Source organism: Danio rerio, chromosome 22 (assembly GCF_052040795.2).
Source record: "Danio rerio strain M-AB ecotype USA chromosome 22, GRCz13ab, whole genome shotgun sequence".
In the NCBI taxonomy this organism is placed as follows: domain Eukaryota; kingdom Metazoa; phylum Chordata; class Actinopteri; order Cypriniformes; family Danionidae; genus Danio; species Danio rerio.
In genome coordinates this window covers 10277433-10299400 of record NC_141042.1, presented here as the reverse complement: position 1 = coordinate 10299400, position 21968 = coordinate 10277433, and the positions used below count along the sequence as shown (strand labels likewise).

General features: G+C 34.0%; 1 protein-coding gene, 1 long non-coding RNA gene and 1 pseudogene across 3 annotated transcripts; all 3 read right to left on the bottom strand.

The window, feature by feature from the left end:
- Positions 1-1507: 1507 nt before the first annotated feature.
- LOC147838434 (uncharacterized) lies at positions 1508-7675 on the bottom strand. The gene is made up of 5 exons (XM_087304825.1): positions 7594-7675; positions 2812-3153; positions 2173-2478; positions 1951-2067; positions 1508-1815 (listed from the first exon to the last, which is right to left on the bottom strand). The coding sequence occupies exons 1-5, from the start codon at positions 7673-7675 to the stop codon at positions 1688-1690; spliced, it is 975 nt and encodes a 324-aa protein (XP_087160951.1). The 3' UTR covers positions 1508-1687.
- Positions 7676-7846: 171 nt separating this feature from the next.
- On the bottom strand, positions 7847-17898 carry LOC147838433 (uncharacterized; annotated as a pseudogene). Its single transcript, XR_015522510.1, has 9 exons — positions 17748-17898; positions 17177-17511; positions 16636-16938; positions 16247-16348; positions 14596-14642; positions 10605-10929; positions 10181-10342; positions 9925-9931; positions 7847-7934 (listed from the first exon to the last, which is right to left on the bottom strand). The product of XR_015522510.1 is annotated as an uncharacterized LOC147838433 (transcript).
- Positions 17899-19197: 1299 nt separating this feature from the next.
- Positions 19198-21086, bottom strand: LOC147838432 (uncharacterized). The gene is made up of 2 exons (XR_015521723.1): positions 20843-21086; positions 19198-20327 (listed from the first exon to the last, which is right to left on the bottom strand). It is a non-coding gene; the product is annotated as an uncharacterized LOC147838432 (long non-coding RNA).
- Positions 21087-21968: the final 882 nt, after the last annotated feature.

Genomic DNA, 21968 nt, shown 5'->3' with positions numbered 1-21968 from the left:
TCTTCCTACGGTCTTAAAGGGATATAGTTCAACCATAAAAATAAACAAACAAAAAAATTTGTCATCATCATTTACTCATCCTTTACATGTTCCAAACCCTTGTTGAGTTTCTTCTGTTGAACAAAAGTAGAGATATACTCAGGAATGTCCTCTGACAGCCATTGACATCCTCATATTTTGTTCCTATGCCTGTCAATGGCTGTTGTTCAGAACATTCTTCAGAATAACACACTTTTTTGTGTTCAATTTATAAGAAATCTATAAAGGTTTAGAACCACTTGAGTATGAGTAAATAGTTATATATTAATAATACTCATTAATTTATTTTATTTTCTCTATATGTGAGTAATATCACACAAGCAGCAGTGCAATATGGCTGTATATCAGTACTGGTGAGATGCGTGTGTTGGCTCAAGGCTGCAGGCAGAGTGCCTAGTGTTCCACCAGTGCTGATATACAGCCACATTGCACTGCTACAAGTGTGATATTGCGTTTATACAACAGTTCAGCGGCATAATCATGTATATAAAAAAGAAAATTAAACACGGAGAGTCTTAAAATCCTTTTTTTTTTTTGAGGAACTACTTTTTTTCTGCTGTTCATTCACATCTACAGCTGACGTCAGAACAGCAAAAACCATTGCTAATTTACCAACGTCACTTTAGAGCTAGTATTTGAATGATTTTCTAGCGTAATGTCTAAAGCAGGGGTGTTGAAACTCGGTCCTGGAGGGCCGGTGTCCTGCATAGTTTACCTTGAATTTCCTTCAACACACTTGCCTGGAAGTTTCTGTTGGAACTAAACTCTGCAGGACACCGGCCCTCCAGGATTGAGTTATTTAACTCATGATCTAAAGTGATGACAAATCTGTTGTAATTGAGAGATCACAATAATTAACCCTAAAACTGCCAAGGCAAATCAAACACTACTAGATTACTATGGTATAAATACAGCACTATAAAATACAAAAGAGAAAGATTGACCTAGAATGTCACATGTATTTTATAATGATTTGTTCAGCTGTAGTGTGAAATGTACGCTGAAAAAAATGCTGTTTTGGTCCTCTAAGGGCTTATGCGGTCTCTGTCGACATCTTGTAGTGGAACATCAACCGTCTTTGCTCTGCTCAGTAAAACAGGCTGATGTCCGCCTACATGCTGAATCTCTGAGATTTTGAATATTTAAAATAGGCAACGTCCTTATGAATAAACTGAATAGTTGCAACCTTAACAACAACATTCTCACCTAAATAAGCCTCAAAATACATTATGTTGTCCAACAGCTGCGATTTTTGTCAAACTGTTGTCCTCTCATATGGGTGAAGTAATACACAAGGGTGAATAGGCTGTATGAGCACTGATATTGCTTTAATATCTTATGGCTACCAGCCAATCAGATTTGTGTGTGTGTGTGTGTGTGTGTGTATACACACAAAATAAAACAAATGAGTTAAGAGAATAAAGGCAGAATCTTTAAATAAAAATAAATAAAAAAAGATAATCAAAGATCCCATTGAGAAATCAAAGTTTATTGAATACATCAAATACACAGGTTTAGTAGTTCTAGTCAACACTAATGCATTTACACTGAATGGACATATTGCATTAGAGTCTGTAATCTTGTAAAACTGCTTGTTTTCCATTTAATGGTGATTTATTAATTAAATGAAAATAGATAACCTACAGGACTAATGCAGGCAGGTTGAGTTTTCTGTCTGAAAGCAGATGTTCGTGGTGAGTTGTGGTGTTTTACGGCTGATGATCTGTGATGTTTGTCTGTAGATGATCTCTGTGTATTCCGACATGCTTTTCTCATCTAAAAAACACAAACACACGCAGATGTTGAGCTCATTTATCATCATCCTGCCACTACACTGATGACATTTATTAATTTATTAATTTAAAAATAGTTTTAAACCAGTTTTTCTGTCATGTCTATAGTGATACTTGCCGTCTGGTTTGTCTTGGTCACATTTATTGCAGCAGCAGTAAAACACACATGCAGAAATGAGCAGCAGAAACACACAAACGCTTATGAGTGGCAGGAAATATGCATAATGGACTGTTTCTGTAATAAACAGAAGATGATCAGTTATTTTAATTTGACTTCATCAAGACACTATATGATCAGCACATTTACCAGTTAATGTTAAAACTGTTGCTGTCTGTATACCTGATCTTGTCTGACAGGATTGACTGATGTCCAGATGTGTGGTGTGGTTTGTGATGGTGTTGTTGATCACACAGCTGTAGGTGTTTTTATCCTGATATTCCACCTCCAGAGGTAGAGAGAGGCTGATGCTGAGATCAGACACACTGATGCTGGACAATACACTGTTTCCTTTGTACCAGGAGAGACTCACATCGCTCACATTCGACACTGAACACACCACTGAACATCTCTGAACTGATGAAGATGATGATGAAGATGTTAAACAGTTTGTCGAGTAGCTGCTAATTACAGGAACTGGCAGATGAGCTGCAAATAAGTGAAAAATTATACACAGTTGACCAAATAATAATACGACTAGCATGTGTGTAAAGAAAATACAAATAGAATCAGAGATAATTTGTTTATACTGTAACTGGAGGGAAAATGACTAATAGTGACCCATACAGATGAGAAGTTTTTGTTTGTTTTTTTTTTTTGTGTGTGTGCCTAATTTATATATCTGATTAAGATATCCATTCCTCCAACTGTATGGATAATTTAAAAAAAATGATAAGAAGTTCCAAATGTACATTTGATTTAAACTAAAATAATCATTTATTATAATAAAGATAATTTAATAAGGTTTTTCAGTTTGCTCACCATTGGCATCAATATTGAAAGTCTTTTGTCTGCTACCTTCTCTAATGATCATTAGTCTATAAAGTCCAGAGTGTATTTTGTTGATGTTTGTGATGGTCAGAGATCCAGTCTTCTTATCTAACTGTAGTCTGTGTCTGAATCTCTCATTATTTTCATCATCATCATATGTATAGTTTCTCTGTTTATAGATTTCAGCTATACGAGTCTCTGCATTATGAAGCCTAAATAACCACAGTATCTGATCATTGATCTTTATTTCAGTAATACCAGTGTTTAGCATGACAGAATCTCCCTCAGTCACTGATATCGTCTCTGTTTCTTCTGCTTGAACACCAGAAACACCTGAAAGAAATATAGTCACAGAAGATCTTCTCAGATATCATCAGAATTTATGAAAAAAATTGAAAATTGCCATTTTAAAATTAAATGATAACACTGTGTCTAAATTGTACTCAAGCTGAGCAAAATCAGTCAGTAGATTGTATTATAATCACCGATTCAGTTGTGTCTGTCGCGATGTTTCAACAAATCACAAAAACATAAACTGTTCACTCTATTTCTCACAAATTCTAAGCATTAGGTTGCGTGAGGTGTAGTCACAATGTTAGAAATTTTTTGCTTTCGTGAACAACATTAAGGCGCTCAAATGAAAAATTTAATACAGCGTGGACATTTTTTGCCCGTATTAAAACTTCAAAAGGCTGAAGCCCGAAAGAAAAGAGTAATAATAAACAAAAATCATATCAACAAATCCAAAAGTCTTCTTTTACAATAAGTATTGTAATAAGGGCTATACAAATGAGCTTGAAATATTAATCAAAGAAAGAAAGTTCATTAAAGCATCCTACAAAAAAATCCTTTTAAAAAATCGTAAATTGCATCTTTAATTGCAATTCATATAGTACACCATCAGTTTAATTTATTACTCTAAATTATAATAATAATAAAAAGGAACAAACATCTTCTCTTCGTCCCACACTCAGCTCATGTAAGTTCAGAAACTCATTATGAAAAGCAAATATCATGAGAATAATATAGCCAAGTAACCTAACATTTCTAAATATTTAAAATTGCGCTTTTAAATTGTACGGGAATACAATTTTATTGTATCTTTAATGCCATTTTTCTGTTCTGAGTGCAGGTCCTTTAACACTCCCAGGGTCGGAGTTTTATTTTTCAGACCCATACGCTTAAATTCAATTGAAGATTAACAAATAAATGAAGATTAGTTCAAACTGATATTATTTTAACAAACTACAACACAGTGTCTCATGGCATTTCAGCTTCCATTCAAACTGCAAGACAAGAAATTCTATAACAAGACTACAAGAATTCGACATTACATGAAGTCACAAACAAATACAGCTACTTACCACCCAAAAGCCACAGACAAAAGAGTAAAAATGCACAAACAAGCATATTTCTAAATACCCCAAACAGTCTTGAAGCATGAGATGCAACAGGTCTAAAAACAACCAGTAAACTAGAACAGACAGAATAAACTAAAGAGGGAGGCGTCTCATTCAACCTCACACAAATTAAAAAATCTTGCTTCCTTAAATGTTTTAGTTTAGTATCAAATTAACCTTTTTAGTCATCTCAACTTAAATCAAACTGACTAAAATGATTAAGTTACATTAAGTTGAAACCTGATTAACTTATTAAAATGAGTTAAAGCAACATAAAGTATTTGTTGCCTTGACTTTTTGTCACTAAATGTCTTATAGTGCATTGATCAGCATGAGATTGTCTTCTTTTATGGTTCTTTAATTCCATCTAATCTTAAAATAGATAAAAATATTTGACAGAGTTAGAAGAAAAACATATTAAACTAGATTTTATTTGAAGGGGGTGAATAATCCAACTGTTGATAGGAAATTCAACTACAGACATATTTGTTTCCCAATTTGAAACATTAATAAACACATTTTTTATTTTAAATGACTCAGAAATACTGTACTCGGAGAGGATAAATTGATGTCTAAACTAGCTGCAAAATATGTATACACCCGACACACCATTAGAAATGGTTAATATAAATTCATGTGTCTTATTTAAATAATCTAGACTTTGTTATTATTGTTGTAATTGTTATAATTATCAAATGCATTATCTGTTTTTACTCTCTTTTCTGTCATTTATTTCATATTTACTGTATATTTTCTTAATTTGAGGATTTTAATGTATTACATATCTTATAAATATTTAAAATGCTTTTGTATTAATAAAAAAGCTTTTGGAAAAAGGTTTTAACCATTTGACAGTAAGTAAATATTGAGTAAATTCATACCAAATCCCTTTAAAACATTTTATGCGATATATTTTATAAAAGTAGACATCAATATAAAAGACGAAATGATGGAATCTTAAATACAAACACTTAAACACTTAAATTTTCCATGATGTAGGCCTACAGTAGATCTCATTTATGAAAATTAGTTTTAAAAACCCTCAATGATGAACAAACATGAGAGAAAATCGTCATGCTTGAAACATAAACATCACACGATTTCCTCCAAACTTTGTTTCTTTCATACACACCAATTAAATGTTTATTTTTGAATTCGACAAACCACACATTTATCTAAGACGCAGTTTTGTGTTGCACATTCACACAGACGATTAAACCACAGCACAGACGCCCAGTTTACTGACTTCAATAACAGCTCAAAAGTTTCCACCAAGTTGTTTTCACCCACACGTCTTCATCAACAGACGTTTATTTCTGTTAAATATTGTTTTTAATAGTGATGTAATTAATTTTATCTGTAAATAAAGCGATCGATTACGTATAGAAATCTGAAATATGGCAATATATGGTCAAGTCTAGAATTGCGAGTATGTTTTGTGTCTCCTATAGATAAACCAGGTCTTATTTAAAAACAAAAACTTAAATGAAACCGTTTTGAATAAAAGCTCAAATCAAGTTATGTCTAAAATAATAATGTTTGTATGTGTATTTAGTGACATTATGTCTTGAATTTGTTAACTGACTCAAGTCATTTGAACATTATTTTAAACTGACCTAAAACAGCTTGCAGAACTTGTAAGTTGATCATGTTCTGGCTTAATTTTATAAGTTAAGTTACAGTCAATTAAAAACATAAAGTTGAAGTCAGAATCATTAGCCCTCCTAAATTATTAGATCCACTGTTTATTTTTTCCCCCAATTTCTGTTTAACAAAGAGAGGATTTTTCAACACATTTCTAAACATAATAGTTTTAATAACTCATCTTTAATAACTGATTTATTTTATCGTTGCCATGATGACAGTAAATAATATTTGACTAGATATTTTTCAAGACACTTCTATACAGCTTAAAGTGACGAGTTATTGTATAACGATGGTTTGTTCTGTAGACTATCGAAAAAAAATAGCTTACAGAGGCTAATAATTCTGTCCTTAAAATGGTGTTTAAAAATGTATAACTCCTTTTATTCTTGCTGAAATAAAACAAATAAAACTTTCTACAGAAGAAAAAATATTATCAGACATACTGTGAAAGTTTCCTTGCCCCATTAAACATAATTTGGGAAATATTTAAAAAAAAATAAATTCAAAGGGGGCTAATAATTCTGACTTCAACTGCATGTTGTCATAACACTCATCTGATTATGTATAATTTGTCATTTTAGTAATGTATAAATGAAATTAGTTTAGTCAGGTGCCAGTCACATATATGACAGTTTTCACATACATACTTATGCAACATATATTTCAAAATATTGCAAAAATGACTGTTTACATATATATTTTTTAACCATGAGAATGTTTATTTTCAAATACATTAGCTATATTTTTATTGATATATGCACATATACAGTTAAAGTCAGAATTATTCGCCCCCCTAAATTATTAGTCCCCAATTCCTGTTTAACGGAGAACAGATTTTTTTCAGCACATTTCTAAACATAATAGTTTTAATAACTCATCTCTAATATAACTGATTTATTTTATCTTTGGCATGATGACGGTTCATAATAGGTACTAGTATTCAGCTTAAAGTGACATTTAAAGACCTAATTAGGTTAATTAGGCAAGTTAGGGTAATTAGGCAAATCATTGTATTATGATGGTTTGTTCTAGACAATCGAATAAAAAAACTATTGCTTAGGGAACTTGAGATTAAATGATAAAAACTACTTTTATTTTAGCTGAAATAAAACAAATAAGACTTTCCCTGGAAGAAAGAAAAATAGGAAATACTATGACAAATTCATTCAGATTCTTGCTCTGTTAAACATAATTTGAAAAATATCTGAAAAAAAAAAAGTTAAAAATCCCAGGAGGGTGAATAATTTTGACTTCTTCTATATAAGTCCATGTCATATTTCCGACTAAAATTAGTTGAGACAACTTGAATAAAAACACATTTATTCTTCTTCATAACATATTTAATTAAGCTGAACTTATGTATGTAAAACAATTAAGACATTTTATAACTAAAATAAATTTGCAGACATAATGTCGTTGCACAGATAAGAAGGTTGTTACACACATATGGACATTCTCTTTTTACAAATGAAAGCTGAGAGAAAGTAAATGTAAGAATTGTGAAAACGATGAACACAAAAAGTCAAAATGAACTAAAGTTTATATGTGAAGTCAGCATTGAAGGAGGAGATCAGCGACCTGTGGCAGATCTGTCGCCTGAAGACTGTAGGTGACCTGTGTGTATTCTGACAGGCTTTGACCATCTACAAACACAAGCGTAAAGTTGACTGAGAGCAGTTTGTCATTTAGGAATCAGTATTTTAGATGAGTTGACAATCAAACTGACCTTCTCTTCTTGTGCTTTTGATGTGTGGATAAAGCGTCAACCCACAAATCACCAGAATTACAACTGCTACAGAAATCGGCATAACCAGAACAAAAAAGCCTGATGAAATGCCTGAAATTAAAAAATGTGATCAATAAAAATTAAACCGAGTACAATAACCAAGTAATATGCTTTGGTTGTCATTTTAAATATATTTACAGTATTAAAAGAATGCAAGACTGAATGAAAGTTTGATGTATAAAACATCTTACAGTTAGGCGTCATGTTTTGTGATGGGATTGTTGATCACACAGCTGTAGGTGTTTTTATCCTGATATTCCACTTCCAGAGGTAGAGAGAGACTGATGCTGAGATCAGACACACTGATGCTGGACAATAAACAAGAAGGGTTTGGCTGCAAACTGAGTGCAGATGCAATGCTTTTAATGTGCACATCTAAGCCCGCCCCTAACCCCACACCCTGTATGATACCACTCAGTCAGACACTATTGCAATTAACAGTTTCCTTTGTACCAGAAGAGACTCACAGCCCTCACATTCAATCAAAATCATCAATAAATGCAAACACTATATATATATATATATATATATATATATATATATATATATATATATATATATATATATATATATATATATATATATATATATATATATATATATAGTTGAAGTCAAAATTATTAGCCCCCCTGTTTATTTTTTTCTCCAATTTCTGTTTAATGGAGGGAAGATTATTTCAGCACATTTCTAAGCATAATAGTTTTAATAACTATGATGACAGTAAATAATATTTTACTTACAGCTTAAAATGACATTTAATAAGGTGAACTAGGCAGGTTAGGGTAATTAGGCAAGTTATTCTATAACGATGGTTTCATATCTATCGGAAAAAAATAGCTTAAAGGGGCTAATAATTTTGTCCCAAAAATGTTTTTAAAAAAATTAAAAACTCTATTCTAACCGAAATAAAACAAATAAGACTTTCTCCAGAAGAAAAAAACATTATCAGACATACAGTGAAAATTTCTTTGCTCTGTTACACATAATTTGGGAAAAATTTTAAAAAGAAAAAAAAATCTAAAGGGGGCTAATAATTCTAACTTCAACTGTATATATATATATATATTGGCTACTGTATGATGATCTCCAAAAAGTTTGTTTGTTTTGCTTTTTATAAGAAAAACTGAAACAAACACGCATCGTCTGTTGACACACTCGCTTACATAGTCTGAACACTCTCACAGCACATCAAACCACACATTCAGCTCAAATAACACATTTACTGACCTTAATAATAACAAGATCAGAATGGAAAACAACATCAACACAGGCTGCTTCTGAAACACACACACACACACACACACATGTTTGTTTTTGTGAAAAGTGGGTACATTACATAGACTTCCATTCATTTTATACAGTCCTAAGCGTATATTATATTGCCCTCACCCCACCCCTAAACCCAACCATCACAGGAGACAGTGTGCAGCTTTACTCTCTCTGATTAAACTTTTATTAGATTTATAAGCAATTTGAGAAATGAGGACCTCACCAATTTCCTCATATTTAAACTTGCTTTTTGTAATACCTGTGTCATACCCATGTCATTATACAGAATTGTGTCCTGATATGTCACAAAAACACGTATACACACACACACACACACACACACACACACACACACACACACACACACACACACACACACAACAATGGTTTACTGCCAAGTCTTAAGAATTTAATAATAAAATACAATACTGTTGAAATCTGAAACATCGTGCTTTAAATTAAAACTGACTTCAACTAAAAATAATGTTGGTTAACAGCAAACGTCCACTTCAGAAATCTACAAGTTTTATTAAATTAGTCTCAGCAATTTTACAGATCAGTTACACAATGTTGGTCAAATTCATGATTTAGCAGATCGCTAAATTACAAATTAAAGGGGTTTCATTTCATGGCATCAAACGTATTTTACATGTAAATGTGCACACTGTACTTTTAGTTTATGAATAAAATCATTGTCTGTGTGAATGATAATCTGTATTACTGCAGGCAGGTTGAGTTTTCTGTCTGAAAGCAGATGTTCATGGTGAGTTGTGGTGTTTTACGGATGATGATCTGTGACGTTTGTCTGTATTCTGACATGCTTTTCTCATCTAAAAACACAAACACACGCAGATGTTGAGCTCATTTATCATCAGCTGCTGATTCTGCCACTTCACACTGATGACATGCAGATTTACTGATTAAAAAATTATTTTAGAAGTTATTAAATTTGTTCTAAAAATTTGCATTTAATGAGTCGTTTTGTCATGTCTGTAGTCATACTTGCCATCTGGTTTGTCTTAGTCACATTTATTGCAGTAGCAGCAGCAAAACACGCATGCAGAAATGAGCAGCAGAAACACACAAACGCTTACGAGTGGCAGGACATCTGGACGATCAACTGTTTCTGTAATAAACAGAAAAAATGATCAGTTCTTTTAATAAGACTTCATCCAGACACTATATGATCAGCACATTTACCAGTTGTAGGTGTTGTTATCCTGATATTCCACCTCCAGAGGTAGAGAGAGACTGATGCTGAGATCAGACACACTGATGCTGGACAATACACTGTTTCCTTTGTACCAGGAGAGACTCACAGCACTCGCATTCAACACTAAACACTGCAACACTCATCTGGACACTGATGGTGGTGATGAAGAGTTTGAATATTTACTGATAACAGGAATTGGCAGGCGAGCTGCAAAACAGGAGTAAAAAAATATACTCTTAAAAAAATTCTCCAAACAGAGACAATTGCTATCTGTAAAGAAAAACGATTAGATCTGATTCAAATCATTTATGTTTAACTAGAAAGAAAAGGATTAATTAGTGACTCATATTTGAGATGTTTGTTTGCTTGTTTATTTTGTGGTTAACATAAATGATTTCCTCATTTACACATCTTGTTAATATACTCAGTACATGTCTTAAATATATTCAAGCATATTGAGATTACTCACCATAGACAGTAATGCTGAATCTCTTGTATGAATTTCCTCTTCTGCTGATGATGGTGAGTTTATAAAGTCCAGAGAGTTCAGTTGTGATGTTTGTGATGGTCAGAGATCCAGTTTGTCTGTCTATCTTGAGTCTGTCTCCAAATATCTCATTGCTGTCAAACATGTCAATGTTCTGCTTATATATTTCAGCGATACGAGTCTCTCGAAGTCCAAACATCTACAGTACATTATCATTTTGCTGTATTTCAGTAACATCAGTGTTTAAAGTGACAGAATCTCCCTCAGTCACTGATACTGACTTCACTTTATCTGTATCAACACCTGAAACACAATTTTAAATACAGTTTATTATCAGACCTCACAATAAATGTAATTAATACATAATCAAACAGTTATTTTACACAATGTAACTAAATCCTAATTTTGGTTAAAAAGAGAAATCTCTTAGAGCTTGATAAAAACATAAAAAAAATCATTTGTGAATATATATAAAAAGCACCAAATAGAAAAAGAAGTATATTCAGATACATTAACAAGGTAATGTGTATCTTGCAGAAGTCAACCACTGTTAGATCCCCAGTGCTCTGCACTGTACTGTTATTAATATCCTTAAATTAGCCTTTTTCTGTATTTTGTGTTTCATGCTTTTTTTTTTCTTACCCTCATAAATTTATGCAGTTGAATTGCAATATGAGACCTTGATCTTTCTTCCAACAACTTTCAACCTTGAAATGTTTAAAAAAGTGACTTTTATGAACATTTTTAATAATTTTAAGTGATGTAATGTCTGTGTTGGTGTTGTAAATGATGCTACACAAACTTTGTAATAGACTTATTTCACTATTTTATTTTCTTATACATTATACAGGGTGATTCAAAGAAACCACAACTTGAAAAATCTGTATTTAATTAAAGAAACATGATAGAACCTTGGTAATTAATCAATGTTAAGAGTCTATCAAATTACTGCTGCTAAAAGAGTTCAATAATTCATACAGTCTGTTTTAAAACTAGCTACATTTTTTTTCTTTAACTCAACTTGATTTGTTGGAATGAATTTACACAATTTCATTTAACATGGTTTAAATGTATTAATTTTGTTTTCAAACCATGCACAGCCGATCTCTCGGAAAGCTCTCAACCAAGTTGCCAGTGTGGCAAAGTGCAAAAAGAGCCTCTAGTTCAAAATAACAATCAGGCAACTGATGCTGTTTAATTGAAAAAGAGAGTTAACAAGTATTGTCTGACCTTAATTTTTTTCTTAATAAAATAATAGAATGTATTTGAACTCTCCTGGTTTCAATCTTTTCCAAATAAGCCTTCATCAACTATTCTACATTTTTAAGAAGCTTTTTCTAATTTTCAGTTATAAACCAAAGCCTGCCCTGGATCAAAACAAATACACCTGTATATGGCCTGTCAGTCATCTTCAACTAGTGATAGAACTCATAGTAGCAGAGCTGTGTTTTTATCCGCCAGTTATTAATACATGTTTAATATTTATATGTATACAGTTATCTACCTGCAGAAAATAAATTAAACAGGATGTTGTTTTCACATTAAGTCTAACAAATGGTCAGCAGAGGGAGCCGCAGAGTCAGAAGAAAAGTAATCACACTCGTCCTAAAAATATTTAATATATATTTATACATACTTGATATATATTATTATTCATAAACTATATATTCAAGAGGTTGTTTTTAAAGCTTTACTCTTTTTAGCCTTCATGTCGTTTAGGTCTTGATTTTTATTTTAACAACCTGGCTACAAAGATCACTTCAATGGCAGATAAAATTACACAACAAAAACTAAGTACAAAGTAACAAACCTATTTAAGTAAAGCAAAAAGGAGACAGTCAGTCGTATTCTTTAGGGCAAAGATTTACATTCAAACTAAATAAATATCCTAAACAAGCTTTGTCAAGTTTGACACTTCATAGAAAAAACTAATTCAAATGCCTGAGCCTATGTGTCTGGATATAGACAACACTGACAAATGACAGCAGTTTTTCCAGATAAATAAAAACTTTGTATAAATAAATCCACCAAACAGTTGGCTGAGAACTTTTATTAAACATTTAGGATATGCTACTTCACATAGTATTTTTTGCTTGTCAGTTATTACTATTATTATTATTATTTGCATATCAGTTATTAAAGTGCAAATTTCTTCACAGTTTACACCAAAAGGTTTATTTTAAAGGCCACAATAAAATCTTATACACTATATAGCTTAGGTGTTGGCTGTTTTTGTGCTTGGTGCTCTGAAGCGCCGACCAGACAGTAACGGTTCAAACAGGTAGTGTGCTGGGTGCGAGGCATCCTGAGTGATTTTGCGAGCCCTTTTACTCAATCTGGAAGAGTACAGTTCTTGAAGTGAGCAGTGCAGTCGTTGGTGTACAGGGAGAAGAGCAGTTGGTGATTTTGCCCATTCTGACTAGCTGTTGTCTATCTGTCAGAAAGCTGGTGATCCATTGACAGACAGAGCTAGGAACAGAGAGCTGGGTCAGTTTGTACTCGAGCAGTGATGGGACGATGGTGTTGTTGTTTAAAAATAAATGATGAAGAAGAGAACCCAGTCCAGGGGACTTAAACAAGCTAAAGAATTCCTTTAGTGAGGCGTGTTGGTTAATCTGCAGTCATACAGCGTCTTTAAGAAGTCAATTTTTCTGCAGGCGCCAACTGGAGGTCTGCAGTCTACGAGTTTTATCACAAGCTTGAATTAAGACAGAGATGTCATGTCTATAATATGTTCTTAGGAGGAGGGGAGATGGGTAAACAAAGCATGCAAATTCAGTATTGGAGTCCGTATGATACCCAGCATATAGATGTGAGAAACCTGCCCAGCAACTGACCGGATGAGTTAATCAACAAAAGGGTGTCTTTAGCATGAAAGCATCACCGAACCATTTGACCAGTTGACCGACTTGAGAAGACAATAGACACAGCGTTGGTGTGAAACTGACAATTTGCATTACTTTGGATTACTTTGGAGACAGTCAGAGTTCAGGAAACCAAGACATTTTAAGGTCTGTCACACCCTAAAAACAACTTTTCAGTTATATATAGATTATATAAATATTCCCACAGTGTTAAAGGCAGAACTAAACAGAATCCTTGCATAGTTCCCTGGTTTGTCCAGATGTTGTAGGGTATAATGCAGTCCCATGTTGACTGCCTCATCCACAGACCGCTTTGCTCTGTAGGCAAACTGCAGGGGTCCAGTGATGTCCTTTAGATAAGCTAGCACCAGTCTTTCGAATGACTTCATAGCCACAGATGTTAAGGCTACAATGTTAACATAAAACAGATTCAATCAGGTCAAAAAGATTGTGTACCGTTTGCTAAATCAACCTCTTCAAGGCAAAAGGAGCATGTGATTTTATTGTTAAATCCTGAAAATCAGCCATTTATAGCCACCAGAGGACCTAAGGATGAGGTTTTGTGTTGTGCAAGACACTGATATGCACTAAAATATGTTCAAACCTGTGTTAAACTGTATAATATTTTGTCTACATGATCAGCATTTTAAAAAGACTTCTAAATATGAAATATACTAATCTTGTCCTTCAGGTCTATGTAAAAAAACAAGACAAAGTCAAAAAAAATATGAGAATATGATTCAGAAAATGAAGGCATGCAAGTCTGGACAGGTCTAGTCTAGAAAAGATTGTTTTTCTTGTGGTATTATGAAGCAGATGTTGACTTAACTCAAGACTTTACAATGAATGGAAAGTCTTAAGGGATTTAACATGGCTTCATGTTCTGTTGGTATCTGTTATTAATTGCCTGAATACAAAAGTTTCCACTGATGTTTGATGAATAAAACATTGGTGTGGAAAAAGCATCAGTGATCAGTTAATGGATCTCGCTACATGTTTTTCATTGGAAAATGTTTCCTTGTCCAGCACCAATAAAAATATTATTTAGTTTTATACTGTTATGTCTTGAGTGTTTGTATACTTAAAAGCATTGAACACTGTGATTCTTAGCTTGTTGAGATGCTTGAGTAGACTGTACCACCTTCTGCGCAGATTTCTGTAAAAAAAGAAAAAGGAAATGGTCAAAGTTATACCTCCAAAAATTATTTTCTCACTTGGAGTTCTTGTATCGTTTCTAGTCCAAATATCTAAATTCTAAAATAAAACCAAACAAATAATTGGTTTTTGGCCCGAGTAACCTTCAGCTGGGGGGCAGCACAGTTGCACAGTGGGTAGTGTTGTGGAAAAAAGATTCTGGTCTGTAAAATATTTTTTAAGTTTCTAAGTCAAAGTTTTCAAAAAATAACAAAATCTAAGATCTCTGAAGTCTTTAGGCAAAGCAGTTTTTTTGTTACAGCATCAGTAACAACAAAGAAAGGTTGTTTGAGTGTCTAATGAGTATAGGCTAGTTTAAATACGCTACTTTGTCTTATCACTCCACCAAATTAACACACAATACATTTACGCATTAACACACCTCCATTAGCTTCTCCACTAATGGGATTTCAAATCTCCCAGATGTTTCCTACCCATGGCCAGTTGAGTAATTTCTTTACCACCAATAGAATCTCAGGGTTTTTTTAGGGATCCTCCCCATGACCATTTATGTCCTTTCCTTCCTACTTTAAATATGGCAAATCAGCAAAAGCAATGCTCAGCAATATATCTTGTTCACGGTGCCTTAAGCTGTCAACTGTAAGCTTCAGCTAAAGTGCACGGGCAGTTTTAGAGTTATCATATATTTGAAGTCATTGCAACTGAGCGTGGACGCATGTCTGAGTATGCAGATGTGTATGATCAGTCATAACTGAAGATAGATACATAAAATTAATACTGAAATCACTCAAATAAGCATATAAATGGAAGTAATAAATTCGGCAGAAATTCATCAAGACACAATGAATTCCTCAATAGTAGCACAATCAATCACAATCGCAGCAAGGTCACTTGTTCGAACCCCGGCTGGGTTAGTTGGCATTTCTGGTGCTCTGGTTTCCCCCACAGTCCAAAAACATGTGGTACCGGTGAATTGAGTAGGGTAAATTGTCCAGAGTGTATGAGTGTGTATGGATCTTTCCCAGTGATGGTTTGCAGCTGGAAGTGCATCCGCTGCGTAAAACATATGCTAGACAAGTTGGCGGTTCATTCTGCTGTGGCGACCCCAGATCAAGCCAAAAAGAAAATGAATGAATGTTTCTTAATTTGCTGGTGTTTTTGTAATTGCATGCGCTTTCTTATATTGCAGCTGTTAAGCTCTCTCGGCCACCCTATTGTAAGGCTTTTCTGTTGTTTAATTAGTAGAGCATGGTGACTGATAATTGCAATGTAAGTCGCTTTGTATAAAACTGCCTGTCAAATACATGACAAATGTATTTGCATGTCAAAGCAAGCACAAATGAGCCAAGTCATTTTTTTTTTGCACAATAATGGTTTGTCAGTGCACTGGCACTGAAATTTGTACAGGCGACAAGAAACATTGCACACAGCAGAAACAGATTGTACCATATGGTGTAAATGATCTGCACAGAATGTAGCTGTGGTATACTGAATTTCGACCTCAGTTTCAGCTGTTTTAAAATAACTGATTTACCAGTGCAGATCATATTAAAGCAGATTTTTTTCCCAAGTTAAATTAAATATTTTGGAGAAAATAACACTTGCCACATTGTCCTTGTTTACGCTTCCTGTAGCACCAGATCAATCCCCAAACTGTTACGAACAGCACCACGGCAACAACTATCAGATAGTCATTTCTTCCCAGTTCTGTAATGATCAAGAAAACAGCATTTAGAATAAATCTTGCAAGTCTAAGTTCAGCAAAGAGACACAAAATAGATGATCTGGGAGAGAAGTTAATCTAGTTTCAGTTTTAAACTCCAATTTTTTGCCTAGCAAGATGCTGACTCAAAGAGCATTTAACACCAGGGGTTCAATGTAAACTCTAACAGACAAACAAAATGACAGTTCAAAAATAGCTAATAAAGACCAACCTGCATTATTTTAATATATCAGTACTGTACATGTCAGGAGATTAATTACAGCTGTTGTACCTGCACATGTGTGACAGAGATCCCTGATGTCCAGATATGTGGTGTGGTTTGTGATGGGATTGTTGACCACACAGCTGTAGGTGTTGTTATTCTGATATTCCACCTCCAGAGGTAGAGAGAGACTGATGCTGAGATCAGACACACTGATGCTGGACAATACACTGTTTCCTTTGTACCAGGAGAGACTCACAGCACTCACATTCAACACTGAACACAACACTGAACATCTGGAAAAATGCGATCTTGGTACTTTTGAAGAACAGTTTGAAGTTTTATTGTTGATGAAAGGAACAGGTAGTAGAGCTGAAAAATGCAGAATAAAGATGGTATTAATAACCATACAAAAAACACGATGAAGAGATTTTCTTTTTTGGCTAATCAAAAAATAAATTAATTAATAAATGTAAAACTGAAAGATAAAGGTGGATTTAATTAGCTATTGAGTCTGTTGTGCAGCACTCAAAATTGAGAGTAAAATTAAATGGCAAATTAAAACTGAGCAATTATCGGATTTTTGACATGAGAGATATAGTTTACTCACAAAAGACAGTAACATTAAATCTTGTCAGTAAGGTTTTTCCACTGATCAAAGTGAGTTCATAAAGTCCAGCATGTTCAGTTCTGATGTTTTTGATGGTCAGAGATCCAGTGTGTTTTTCAATTGTAGTTTGTCTTTGAAAATTCCATCAAGCACAAAATTTATGTTAATGCCTATTTGCTCCCTTTTGATGATTTCGGCTATTAGAGTGTTTTGTGGTCCAAATTTCCACAATATTAGATCACCTTCCTGCACTTCAGTAACACCAGTGTATAGTAGGACAGAATCTCCCTCAGTCACTAACACCGATTTAATTTCATCTGCATCCCCAAACATGCCTGAAACATAACGAAGAAATATTATTTTAGAACCTAATCTACAACCAAGCAAGCAAGGAAATGAAGATTTCATTAAATGCAGGTAAATATCTAAATGTTAAAAAACGGGGGAAAAAAGCCAATAGAGTGACATAAGCAAAATTCACACACGCAAATGTGTGAATTCATGCGGAATGCGATCTATTCCGCTCCCGATTTGAGTTTAATTAAAAATAAACAAATAAATAAGGACTTACCCTGTGTGATCAAAAAGCACAGACAGACGTATGCAGCATTTGTTTGCATATCCCTTAAAGATTTCCTAAAGCTTTCTAATCTAATAAAGTGCCGCGAAGAGCTTGTCTCTAGACCTCTAACGTTACCCTTTTGCAGTGAACAGGCTCGTTTGACTTGGCCAAGCCCCTGTCTGCAGCCTGCAGATCTAGGCGGGGATGAATGTGGGGCGGGGCTGCACATTCAGCCACGCCCACCTGTAATTTCATTGGTTAGGGGAAACGTAATAGCGTGAGTGCCCACTACGTGATGTCAGTAAACAGGAAATGCATTTACAACTTCTTAAATATTGTTTTTATTGTTATTAACACAAAAATACACAAAAGTGGACATTCTTGCTAAGTGTTTTATATGTTATTTATGTTAACAGTTATGTGAATTTCATAATGGTATTTCTCCTGTTAAAAAATATTACAAAAGACTCAAAAGACTTTTCACAATGGTGTCACTTAAGAAATGCAGTGATTTTAATTCTGATATTTTATTGGTTTATTATTTTGCTTCAAAATGCTATTGCATATTGCATATTTACAACAAATAAAGACGGAGTCTGAAAAAATAAATATATAAAAATGCACTGTTTTTAGTTCAGTTAAATTTTTTTACCTTTAAATGGGAGAGATCTCTGGAAAATTTACAATTGAAAATATTAAAATTATACTTTGATTTAAGGCTATTCAAAATATTGGCCATGTGTCCGATTGTTTCTCTTTCAATACTGCACTGCTTAGAGTTTTATTAAGAGCAGGGATAAGATATTATTTATTAAGGGAAGTATATGTTTGTAACCTTTTTACTTATTAAATCAGATTATTTCATCATATAATGGATTTATTTTTACTTTGATGCTGCTATGAATATAAACGTATATTATCTGTTATATGTAAATGTTCCAGCATGAGTAAATTGTTTTATTAATTTTTTTCATATTACATGGTGTGTCATCTATGGATGCAATCAATTTCATTATTTATTATTTACTAATCCATTAAAGTTTTGTTCAGTTTCTCCATTTGAATGAAGACTGGGTGGTTTTAATATCTGTTCTACATTTTAATTAATAAGTTACAAATAATTTTATAATCTAATATTACTGAATTAAAATGCAGTCTTCTTGGTTTTATTTTTGTAATATTTGTAAATACAGGGTAAATACTTTTATACCACTTTCTAACAACCCTTCTGGATCCATTTTTTGCACTGTAGATCTTTAAAAATATTTTTTATAATGATTTTGTTTGGTTATTAAGAGTCACATACAACATTGTTATTCTTTTTCATTTAATTAGAATATTAAATACACTTAATATTATATTAATAGGGGGGCACAAGTGGACAGTTTTATTAATTACTTATCTATCAGGACACAAATTAATGAAAATAAATTTGACATTAATAAGTGCAGCACTCGTGTAAACTTCTGAATTTTTTATTTGACAAATGCTGATAAATACATACCAACTTCATCTTCAGTAAAAACACCAACAGAAAGCAATACACTATGTTGAAAATCCCTCTTTCTCGGTTCAAGTAAAAATCTGGCAGATGTTTTTTTAGATGTCAGATTTCTCACCTACAGAACATCTGTGTATGCACATGCACACATGTACAAAAGGAAGACTGACAATTTATAGAAAATAATAATAATAATTTAAGATACAGCAGTTTATGATTATTATTACCTTTAATAAACATAAAAAAAATTATATATATTTTTTTACAGGGAAATTCCACTACAGAAGTAACAATTTGCTGAGCAATATGTGGGGAAGTCATTTGTTGAAAAGAATGCTTGCAGGACCCCCCTCTTGCCATACCCAACAGACAAAGCACTTTGTCAAAGTATATGGCTCTCTGATTAATGACGCCTAAAAAAAATGAAGTACATATTTAAGCAAGACACAATCATAATTCAAAGTTTTAAAACTAACGGAGTACTGTAAAAAGTGCTTGGCATATTCTGTACTCTTTATCATGTGTACACACACACACACACACACACACACACACACACACACACACACACACACACAGCCTGCTTCTTGAATTTTGGACTACTGACAATGGCTCAGCGAGGCAGTGGCGCAGTAGGTAGTGCTGTCAACTCACAGCAAGAAGGTCGCTCGTTCAGATTCAAACCTCGGCTCAGTTGCCGTTTCTGTGTGGAGTTTGCATGTTCTCCCTGCCTTCGCGTGGGTTTCCTCTGGGTGCTCCGGTTTCCCCCACAGTCCAAAGACATGCGATACAGGTGAATTGGGTAGCGTAAATTGTACGTAGTGTGTGTGAATGTGTGTGTGGATGTTTCCCAGAGATGGGTTGCGGCTGGAAGGGCATCCGCTGCGTAAAAACTTGCTGGATAAGTTGGTGGTTCATTCCGCTGTGGCGACCCCGGATTAATAAAGGGACTAAGCCGACAGGAAAATGAATGAATGAATGACAATGGCTCAGCAGGTCCTGGATGTCAGTGAGAGTTGCAAAAATGTCCCATCACCATCCTGTGTGACAACTCTCAGTAGGTTACACCGCAGGATCTCAGGCGGCATCTGTACAAAGCAACCAACAATCATCAACATGTTGCTTAACATACAGTATATTAAAGTTAAACTCAAAGAATTAAATATGTTTGTACTAGGCATGCCCCCTCCTCACATTCCCCTTTGCATAAGTTTCATTCATGGGTTATAAAGTAAACAAAAAAAAAAAAAAAAAAAGAGGACATGAAGTGTAAATAAATATATATATAAAAAAATTTAGAGAACATGCCACAAAGAAAAATATATTTTGTTATATTTGATATCAATAAACTTCATGTGGTGGACTGTGTTGCTCGAAACTCTTTAAAGTTTACATTATTCTTTTAAGTGAATAAAACCACCAACTGTACGATCAACCTGGAAAACGCCAACCCTAACACAGAAAACATTTTTTTAAAGGCTTTAAAACTTCATATCTCCTTAAAGGCCTTTAATTAAATAAATTACACATAATACGTAGCCCGTGAGGTGTACTGCACTATAATTTAACCATTTAGGCTACATGACAGAAGACGTGTACTTACCATGCAGAGATGAAAACCGGAATCGAAAGCATACATATCATCAACGTCAATATGTTTCCGTGAACCAATGAAAGACTTGTAGCCGGAGCGACATGTTCATATGCAGCCCCACCCCGAATTCAGCCCCACCCCGATCTGCGAGCTGCAGACGGGTGCTTGAAAATCTGCGCAGAATCGATCACCGGTGATCACCGCAAGATGCATGCCGGTTAGAAATGTGTCCGCCTTGCCTTCGCCTCGCTCTGATGTCACGCTGACGTGCGCCAAAAAACTCTCGCGATCGCGAGGCGAGTACCTCGGATAGAGCAGTCAGCCGCAGTTGCTCTCAAAAGACTAGGCTCGTTTGAGGTGCGCCTCGCCTTGGCTGCATTGTAAACGAGAGCAGGCGTGCGCAGTAAGAGGAGGGCTCAAAAATTACATCAGAAGTCGGACACCTGCTGAATCTCGCTGTTTAGCCACCTGGAAACGTCACCAGTGGCGGAGATCTCGTTCGCGTTTTTTATCGCAGACGAATGACCTCATGAAAAAATACTATGGTGATTTATAGTAAATATTATAGCATTTTTGAACATGTTTATTCAGTATTGGGCTGTGTTTATAGTTGTTGTGATACCAGAACTATACAATCTAAATAGGCTATTTTATAACATGGTTCAAAAGCACTACAGTATACATTACTATAGTATTTTTTAATGTGGGAGTGGATGCAATAGAAATATCACTGTTTTTACAGAGATGGTCAGAATTACATAAGATGAACAGCTCATTAACTAAAAGGGTGTATTAAAAATATAATTCTGTATATTCAACAAACGTTAAAAGAATAACAAAATAAACAGCTTATACAGCAAGAAAGCTTTCAAGAAACCTAATTTGGCTACATTATAAATGAAGTAGCCATAGATGCTTTTGAGTGACGGGTCATGACAAATGTTTGTTTGACAAATAAATTCTTAGGGGGTTAATTATATTGACATGCTTATTAGGTCTATATAAACTGCTTTTACTCCAGCCAGACTAAAATAAACAGCCCAAGACTTTCTCCAGAATAAAAACTATTAGGCTGTAGGAAAAACTGTGGAAATGTTTTTGGTCTATTAAACATGACTTTTGACTCCACATACAT